The 10,789-nt window shown below is 38.3% G+C and overlaps 1 protein-coding gene across 1 annotated transcript in view; it reads right to left on the reverse strand.

Annotated features, from left to right (window-relative positions):
* Positions 1–10,789, reverse strand: part of Robo2 (roundabout guidance receptor 2) — a 644,932-nt gene that overhangs the window by 579,632 nt on the left and 54,511 nt on the right. Inside the window, exon 2 of the mRNA XM_023724123.1 lies at positions 6,316–6,642. Within this exon, the coding sequence (XP_023579891.1) occupies positions 6,316–6,642 (327 nt within the window). The remainder of the gene's footprint in view (positions 1–6,315; positions 6,643–10,789) is intronic.

The raw sequence follows: 10,789 nt of genomic DNA on the forward strand, positions 1-10,789 counted from the left end.
GCTCCTAAAATCTTGTTTTGAGATTTTGTACCATTGATGTTATTTTCTTTCTTCTTTAAAATAAAAATAACTGATGTCAAAAAAATCAAAAGAAATATCAAAAATGGAATTAATTCCTGTAAAAAAATAAATAAATATAATTACTATTCTTCAAAAAAAAAAAAAAAAGAACTCAGTCATGAAACAGTCTATAGCATATGATGCCATAAGCAAATAGACAAATGCATATGGGTAGAACATATACCATTGCTTACTCTGAGACGGGTCAGAGAAAATTCAAGAAGAAAGAAAATGAACTGCTAATGTACTTCTTTCAGAAGTGATTAAAATGTTCTAAGTTATATTTGATGGTGATTATGAATACTCTGGATATCCTAAGAAAATGTTAACTGGTGTATTTAAAATGAGTAAAAAAATAGTGTACATGAATTAGAGCTCAATAAAACATATTGTAAGAGAAGCTCAGGCTGGCAAGATAGCTCAGCGGTCTAAAGCGCCTGCTTCGGCAAGCTTAGGCAAGCACAGGGAGCACTGGATCCCAGGCACCACTTGGCACACCTGCCCCGCCCCTAGGGTGGGCTGAGCTGGCTACACACACAAAAACAAAAAGTAAAAGAAAGTAAAGAAAAGCTCTCCATGCCATACCCTTCTTTCATTAAAATTATCTGATATTTTTATGAACAATAAAGATTGTCTGGAAATCCATATACATTCAAAAACTAAAATAAAACCTGGGAATTTCCATATTTGCCCACTTGAAGCTATCTATAGAGGAGACTGTCTCAAGGCCACCTGTGTCTCCTCACTCTGAAGCCAGTCTACTTCTGTAACCTTCCTTCCTTCCTTGTGCAGATAAAACATCAGTTTCACTTTGAATTCAAAGCAAACAAGATCATTCTGTTTGCAGAGCAGCCTGTAGCTTTGCTATTCTAGCAATCTGTGACCCATAAATAATGCAAGACCTGTTCCCTCTCTAAGTGACTTTTTTACAGCATGAGCCTTGATACATGGAGCATGCAAACCACAAAAAAAGGAAAGAAACAATTTTTTTAAAAAAAGAACAAAAGGGAAATCACCCTGCAGCCATAGAATTTAATCTATTTGTTATTCCCCAATTGAATTAAGAATCATGGCTCTTCTCTCTTTTGTAGCTGCTTCAAAAGCCAACTTTGAACATTTGGCTGTTTTATTTATGAAAGCAAAGGTGAATCACAGCTAACCTGAAAAGTTCTTATGTATTGCTTTAGAAGTAATCGAAGAAAAAAAAAAAGGTTGGTTTGTACGTGACCCCTGACCTTTGAACCACAACCTCCCGCACTAAAGCGTTCAGTACCTCATTTAATCTCTCCTCCCTGCACTGGCACAGTGCTGCAAAAAGGAAACGGAAAAAATAATCTGGGGACTTCATCAATTTTTCATGAATTTTCATTTAGGCCAGAACCCCCACTTCTCCTGGTCGATAGATCAAGCTGCTGTCATATATTCACCACCTGGGGCTACAGCTGCTATCTCTAGAGGCAGCTGCCCTTGCACAGGGCCTTGAGCTCCTCCTGCTCCCAGATCCAGCGCCCTGGTCCGGTGCTGAAACCCTATCTGTCAGCTCTGCCCTGCGCTCCTGGTGGCCTGGTCGGAAGACCAGGCATTAACTTCTTGAGTGCCAGGTCCTTTGCTTTCGGCTTCTTCAGTTGTTCTCTAATTCTTTAAAAATCGCTTCTTACTTAAAGAGCTTTCTTTGGTTTGAGTGATTTGAAAGTCATTTCTCAACAACTACTTTTTTCCAAATTAAAATAAAAGAAGCAATAATGAGGTATCTCTAATGGCCACTGCAATTACTGATCCTTTATCGTATTGCTCCATTACATAAAGCTGAAATATATAATATGCACAGAGAATATAAACATGCTAGAGAAAAATCAAAGGTTGAGTTCCTCAAAATCAATCAAGATAGATGGCTCTCAGTAAAGTTTCATATTTTATATTATAGCAAAATATAGTATGATTGTAATTACAATAAAAAGCAAGGTGAAGTAAATGGAGCCAAACACACTATTTTAAACAAAGCAATCCTTTCTTAGTAAAAGGCTTTCACAAATTTATCAGTTATCTATATACTTTTTTGAGACAAGAACTCACTCTGCAGGCAAGGCTGATCTTGAACTTCTGGCAATCCCCCTGCCTCAACCTCTTGCATGCTGGAACTCTAGTAGTGCACCACTATACCCAGCTTAGACACATTCCTGCCAACCTAGACACAACCACACCAGTGGTTCTTATCTAACTGTACTCCAGGGACATGTTGCAAGGTCTGGCCCAGACATTTTTGGTTGACACAACGGGCCTAGAGGGAAGTCCAACTGGTATTGTGTAGCCACAGGCCAAAGATGCTTCTAAACAAACAAGTTCCAATATAGAATGATACTCCCATATAGAGAAGCATCTGGTCCCAAATGCAATGGTGCAGCGACATCACAGTATGCCACTCCTCCTTCACGCCTACACTTTCTCACCTTCTGTGCTTGCTCTCCATTGCCAGATACTCTGTACTTTACAGCAATATCCTATGAACATGGTGGAGGCCACTAACTTTCTTAAATATATTTGTTTCCTTGTCATTTCATCGCCCACACCCTCTCCCTCCACTACATCTTCTGAGCCTGAACTTGGCACTGGTACTCCTCTCCTCAGTTCTCTATTAAACCCTGGTGTTCCCAGCAAGGGTCCTGGCCTCACCAGTCCGCAGTCATCTCTGCTCTCGCTACTCCTACAGCCTCAATCTCCACTGGAAAGATGGTTTTCAATTCTGGAAGGCTCTTTGTTGTTGTTGTTTTAAATAGAAATAAGATTTTCTGCCTTAATATCCGTGTGCATGTCGCATAATAAGCCAAACTGACCATACACTCATTTGCACTAGTCGTGTATATGTGAGAATCATACCCCATGTTCCCCAACTGACCATAAAGGGGTATAATTTGTAGATCCCTATGTGATTTGAACCATTTCCAGTAGGTAAGATAAGATCACAGTAGATGAGGCAAGGCTGATAGGTAAGAAAAGCTCATGAGGCTTAGAACCAAATTTCCAGAGTAATGTGTCTTGAGGGACAGAAAAAAGACAAAGCTGATGAGGGAATGGAAGGATCTGAGTGTCACACAGATGAACGTCATATGATCTTGTGCCACCGCAAACGGCCTGCGCTGTTGACGTGGCATCAGATGAAAGAGGTTTACTCACGCGCTAAATCCAATTTGGAAGCCTTCCTATTTTCCTCTCTAGATCATAAGTAATTCAAACATTTCTTAAAGCTCATTTATTTGAAAATAAAAAAAAAATGCTACTGTCACATTACATGAAAAAGAATCACAGTTTAAAATTTTCTTTCTAAAACAGTTTGATCCATTATTAATGATGCAATTAGGAAAGACAGTAATCCGTTTAGTTGAAATAAAAATAAAAGATGCATGTGTGTTGGGAGCAATTTTAACAAAGCTAAAACTCAGAGAAACAAGTGTTTATGACTGCCTCATACTAAAATGATTAGCCAGTTTAGATAAACTTTAATTTGGGGAAGCAAGATTAGCTAAAGATTTAAAAACAATTATCGATGTTATGTACTTAAAAGAAAAAAAAATGGTGGAAAAAAAAAACCCACTTCATTTATTTAAAATAAACCAGGGGTGCCTGGGAGATGGCTCAGTGGAATAAGCGCTTCCCTGGCAAGCGCAAGGGTCTGAGTTCAATCCCTGATTCCACCAAAAAAAAGAAAAAAAAAAAGAAAAGAAAAGAAACCAGGGGCTGAGGAGATAGTTTGGTGGTCTAAGAACCTGCCTGGCAAACACAAGGGCCCAGGTTTGATCCCCAGTACTGCATGCCATGCTGGTCCCTGAACCCAAAGTGCACCATGCCAACCTGAAAGCGGGCATGGTTGTGCACACCTGTAACCCCAGCACTGGGGAAGCTGAGACAGGAGGATCACTATGAGTCCAGGCTACACAGGGAGACCCTGTACCAAATGAATAAAGATTTTTAAATAAGCCAGATTTTATAGGATGTTTCTTCTCATAGCATTAACAGTTAGGAGCCTGTGGCCTGCTCCTGGATTCCTCACTAACTTATTATCTGCCTGCTGGTCAGTCAGCATCCTTAGTTTCATCTGCTTTCACCATCTTACCTATAAAGAGGGAAAACAATTTGTCCTATTAACATAAAGGAAATGGAGGGGTGTAAGTCCGCAGAATTTGCCACGGAGATATTTAAAATGTTTGAACTAAGTTCCAGAAATGAGATATTTCAAGTTAAAAGTGGAAAAGATAGAATTTGTATTACTGATGTATTGTTTATATATTTAAAATATCAATAAAGTGAACATAATCTCAGTTTTTATTGAAATTGTGTTTTATTTGAAAAGGGAAAGACTTGGTCCCTGGTGCGAAATGGCTTCACTTTCTAAGGTTCTTCTATTTACATATCTGAAGGTTGCTTTCATAAAAAGCTGGGATCAGAGGATGTTTTGCTATTGGAGTTATATACATTTCAAGCTTCCCTAGGCTCCAGGTTTTTCCTCGTAAAAACTGTCAATCAGAAGCCTGGATGATGAACGCAGCTTCTATTGGGCTAGCTGACTAGAGATAGTAGAGTATGCTTTCATTTGTAAAGATCAGGATATATTATTTAGAATTCCATATACACATACCTGTTGAGTAGTACAGTAAGAAACTCTGTGGCATACAATTACAACTACCAGCTTATTAAAGTTAAGCTACCAGGATCTCTCATCTAGTGAGCAGCTCCCAGTTTCCACAGAAAGGCATACGCATCTGAATTCCTCAACTACACTTCTCTGTGGAAATCTACAAGAGGACCAGAGAGTTTAAAAGTACAGACTTTTTGTAGCTGCAATTAGTTACCATCTGTCTCAGTTACTTTTCCCTCATTATTAGGACAAAATATCTGTCACCCAATATTAAGGAGGGAAAGGTCTATTTAGCTCACACGTAGTGGGGTTTTCAGTCCATATTCAGCTGGCTCCAAGGCAGAGTGGCACATGGCAGAGGGCAGCAGTTCATGGAGGCAGAAATCAGTAAAACATGAGGAAAAAGGCAGGTGCAGTGGCAGCCACGGTGGCAGCGGAGGCAGAGAGCGAGCCTCTCCTTCCTTACACCACGCCCAGGCTGTCTGCCCAGGACAGGGGTAGCACTCACACCCATAATCCTAGCATTGGATCATGAATTTATCACAAGCTGTAGAAGCCGCCCCAGTGACTGCAGGATGCTTTCTCAGGACAACTATATGCAACCTATAACGCCATCCTATTCATAATTCATTTTAGATAAACACTTCCCTCAAAACAAATAATTGACATTACATACTACTATTTAAATTACAATTCCAATTCCTTACCTGTAAGCCAAAGTAATCTGTCATATACCACTAATTTGTTTTATAAAACAATACATGAAGTAAACAGATCCATGCAATCTGTGTTAAATAGATGTAAAGTGTTGATAATTTGATTTAGTGTTGCTATTGGGGCTAAATGATGAATATATACATGTACAAGAAACAAAATTAAAGAACTCAAAAAAAGATGCTCACAGGAGGGCAAGTGCTTTGCTAATGCTGATGATCAAAATTAAACAGAAACAGGAGGCACTCCTATGTGTGAACATGTACGAATCCATCATAATAACTAAAATATAATTTCTGTTATTGAGGCTTCCCCCATTCCATATTAGAATAATCATTCCTGAATTCAGCCTGGAACAAAAAGAGTAAGATAATCTAGAGATAAGAACATATGTGCTTCTGAAAACTTACAAAACTTGTAGAAGTCACATATACATATAAATTATATTTACAGTCATAGAATTATATAATATTTAACTTACAGTTATAGTCAGACAATGGTATTATATATAATTTGTGTCATATTTATGGCTTTATGAATGCATCATATGTGACTATATAGAGAACTTATGCCTTGTATTTAATGCCATGTTACATGTCAAGGTTGCATTTTAACACAAGTAACCTTAATACTTGAGTATATCCTTCACCAATAATTCAAATTTTAAGTATGATCAGCATCCTGTATTACTGCCTGCTTCAATGAAGCATAATTCCCACATTGATATTGAATAAACATATTACTGGCAGCACTTAGACTGATTATCTTAACAAGTTTTCTTTGGAGAAATCAAAGTAAAACTGTGTGGGAAAAGTGTTTTGTTTTATCCTTTAGGTATCAATATTGCTGAGAGAAAAATCTAAGCTTAATAAAAAGAAATAAAAGCACGCAGAATTGCGGAGCTCACTTACATGCCACCTCCAGGGAAGCATTGCGACTCACGGCTTCGCCCAGGTAGTTCCTCGCCACACAGACGTAGCTGCCCTCGTCGGGTTTGCTTCTGCGCCCATGCACGATGCGCAGGAAGAATAAGGACCCGCTGGGCAGAAGCATCCTGTGGGACCGGGGGTCGTCCTTGTCCGTCTCCACTCGCTCTCCATCCTTGTACCACTCGATGGTGGGCGTGGGCCGGCCCTCGGCCTTGCAGTTCAGAGTGGTGGGCTCACCCTTGGAGACGATGACGTCCGAGGGGTGCTCCACGATCCGCGGGGGGAAGTCTTCCTGGCGAAGGCGAGATCCTGCGGAACAGGATAGAATGAGGAAATCGCATTTTATTTATTTATTTATTTTTCTGTATTTTAGGAAAGGTCTACAGGGTGTTCAGGGTCTCACTACTAGATAGGACTGGTAGTGATTTTCATATTTACAGCCTCCCAAGAGCTGGGATTACAGGCACGCGCCATCACACCCAGTCTCCATCACTGTCTCAGCACGCCCTGGGGTCAGGGCCAGCGCGGCACAACCGGGGATCGAACCCCTGACATCTGCACCTGGGAAGTAACATTTTAAAACAAGGTCTAAAATGAACAAGACTAAATGTCCTCTAAATGTTTATTAATTATTGAGTAAGAAAACCAAGTACACCAGTACTTAGAAGGCACACATAGATACCATACATGTGCTGGAGCTAGGTTACCAGAATTGAACACAATAGACACTTGTAAATTACAGACTATATTACCTTCATTAACAGATGTGGAAGCCACTTAAGAACTAGTATCAATTTTCCAAAAATGTATATTAAATAATCAGAGGCAGCACCTGAATTCAGGTATCTCTGAATAAGGAGCTCAAGTATAAGTTATTATGTCAAATGAGGTCAGGACTATGTAGTATTACAAGAAATGCATTACAGGGAAAAAGAAACAAATGCCAACCATAATTGGAAAATAATAAAAGAGCTCTTGCAAATGATAACTTTTACACATGCTCTCACCATTGAGCTATCCACCATCCTGTGATGCTCCAAGAGGCCCTCACTAGAGCCAGCAGATATTCCCATCATGCTCTTCACATTCAAAATCGGAAATTAAATAAACGTTTTCTTTAAGATAGCACTTCTCACTTTATAAAGTATTCAGCCTCAGATACTTTGTTATATCAACAGAGGACAGACTGGTATAGTAACAATCACTTCCTTGTTGTCAAAAAACTAACAAGAAATAAAGAAAGACTTATTGGCATTTTAAGATCAAATTTGTTGTGCTGGTCAAAGAGATAGCTCAACGGTCTAAGCACCTGCCTGGCAAGTGTAAGAGCAAGGGCCCGGGTTCCATCCCTGGTACCACAGTGCCAACTCTGCCTTGGGAGTGCCTAGCAGGCCACTGAAACCAGGGTGTGGTGGTACATGCCTGTAATCTCCTCTATGGTGAGGCTTAAACAGAAGGATCACTATGAGTCTGAGCTGCAAGGTAAGACCCTGTAACAAATACATAAAATTAAAAAAAAAAAAACCTGTTGTGCTGTTTTGGATACTTATAATTTATAAGAAATAAGTGGAAATATCCTATCTCCTGTGGCAAATCAATCAAAAGAAAAGCCTACACACAATAATCATGTCTTCTGACATGATATAGATAAGAGCTTCTCTTTTTGCAGAACCGGGGATTGAACTCAGAACCTCGCGCTTTCTAGGGGAGCACTTATTCCACTGAGCCATTTCCCTGGCCCCCGATAGCTTCTTATAAGTTTCCTATGATATTTCCATCCAGTCATCCACTATTAGCATATTTCTGCTTCATAACCATTAGTAAAATTTACTCGGCAATGTAATCCCAGTTCACTTTTTTTTCTTTCTTTCAGTACCAGGGATTGAACTCAGGACCTTGCACTTGCCAGGCAAGCGTTTATTCTACTGAGCTATCTCCCTGGTCATTGGCTCACTTTTAATACTGATGAAAAATGCATACTTTAATAAAAGGAAGTGAATTTGGCCATGCACAAATCTTTTCTTTTATGAAACAATTAACTTTTAAATTACTGACTGCCACTTTTTATCCATTAAATCCAATAAATGAACATTTATATTACAAGTGTTGAGTACCTGTAGCAAAAGAATAATTTGCAGCACACAGGTAAGAATGGTAAAATAGAAGTAAGAACTGGCACAATGCTTACATGCCTCACAATGTTAAAGGATATATTTCAGGTAGCAGGTCGTGTGGGAAAAATTAAGAATTTGAAGAATAAAAATAAGTAACAATTATCTTTGAAGTATTCCAAAGTATTTAAATAAGGGTGGCTAAATAGTTTGTGAATTTGTTGTTAAATCTTAAATGTAAAGATCTGAGCCCATGGCCACAGAATCTAACTGTAAAAGCACATTAATAGTGTTATGTTGTTCTTAATTTAACAGAAAACTTAGAAGGCTGTAATCACCGCTTCTAGATATCTTCACCATTTTCCTCTGGTCTCCTATGTACAATACCTACATTATCATCACTGTAAATATAGCATACTATTAAAAGGAGGGATATCAAGTCTTCCTGCATCTCGGGTGACATTTTTGTAGCAAACAGTCTCTTAGTCTACCCTCTCTTCAAGTTAGTAGTCTGGATAGCCCTAAACAAGATATGAAGTATTCTAAATAAAATTTAAAATAATGAATTTTAAAGACAGGAGGAAAAATATGCCTTTTAGTAATAAGATGTAAAATGTGACACATACAATAAATGATGAAACTTTTAGTTATTTATCTTTTTTATGAGCAGAATATATTTATTGGGGGAAAGAAAGCTCCTGTCCCAGAGAGGGACAGGATTGGGGGGCAGGTGAGCGGGTTGTCCCCCTAGTTATTTATCTTTATGACACATGTATCTATGTTACAAACTTTAATGTCACATTAGGATACACTATTCTTACAGGCATTTTATTATTATTAAAAACATCTTTAAAAGAACAACTGCTAATTTTAAGATTAAAAACTATCAATTAAAAACAAATTAGAGCAACAAATTTCCATAATATTTTCAATTTGAGAAAATATCTTTGAATCTGAAACTAAAAGCATAAAGGCAGAAATAGACCAACTAGACTTCATAAAACTTTTAAATATTTATGTTTAAAAGAACACATTAAATAAGACAGTTTACAGAACCATAGAGAAAATTTGTAAATCATTTTCCACCTGAGATATATATTTAAAATATGTAAAGAATTCAAAATTAAACATTTTTAAATGAACAAAGAACCGTCATAAAATAGACAAAATGTTAAGCAAATATCTAGTAAGCAAATAAAAAGATAAAATCACAGTACTTTACATTTTTATGTCTACCATTCTAAAAATAAGGTAAGATAACAATTGTGAGGAACGCAGAAAAACTGAAAGCCTCACACAGTGCTCACTGGGAGAAAAGTAAAACATAAAGCCACTTTGGGAGACAACGTACAAGTGTCAAACATACAGTTACCATGTCACCCAATAATTCCACTGCTATCTGTATACCTTGGAAAAATGAAATCATACATCCACACAAAACATACACAAATATTCATACTGGTATTTTTCACCATACCTAACAGCAGAAACATACTAGTACCATTAACTCAATGCATAGTGATCAATGAATTAAAAATATGTATCATGTATGAATAAATGGGATGTATTTATGAAAGAAATATTATTCTTATACAAATGAATAATGGTCCTGATACACAGATATGATGGATGAATCTTTAATTCATCAATGAAAGAAATTAGTCACCAAAAATTATATAGTGTACAATTTCATTCAGATGAAACGTCCAGAACAGGAGAATCTGCAGATGAAGACATAGTAGTGATGACCCAAGATACAGGGAATGGGCTGGAGGAGAAGGGAGACAGAAGATTTACTACTAATGAGGATGGGCTCCTGAGAATGTGATCAGAATACTCTGAACCTGAATATGGTAATGGTTGTGGAACGCTGTGAAGACAATAAAGCCATATTATTTTTATTTCATTAATTGATTGATTGATTAATGTATTTGGTTGTTGCAGGGTATCGCTATGCAGCTTGGACTCATAGAGACCCTGCTGCTTTCCGACTCCCCACCCCTGGATTACAGGTGTGCGCCACTGCACTCGGACTCTGGCTGGCCCAGCCCACCCGAGGGCGGGGCTGCTGCCAGGGAGCAAACCACGGTCCTAGTTTTGCCTAAGCAGGCGCTTTGTACAGCTGAGTTATCTTGCTGCCCCCATACTGTGTTTTTAAATAGGTAAATTTTGTAATATAGGAATTGTAGCTCAGTGAAGCCATTTTAGGAAGACAATGAGTAGGATTATTAAAAAATGTTTTAACATAAAGTGCAGGGGCCGGGGAGATACCTCAGTAGAATAAGCGCTTGCCTGGTAAGCGCAAGGGCCTGGGTTCCATCCCTGGTTTTGCCAAACAAACAAAA

This window comes from Octodon degus, unplaced genomic scaffold (assembly GCF_000260255.1).
Source record: "Octodon degus isolate 3935 unplaced genomic scaffold, OctDeg1.0 scaffold00106, whole genome shotgun sequence".
NCBI lineage: Eukaryota > Metazoa > Chordata > Mammalia > Rodentia > Octodontidae > Octodon > Octodon degus.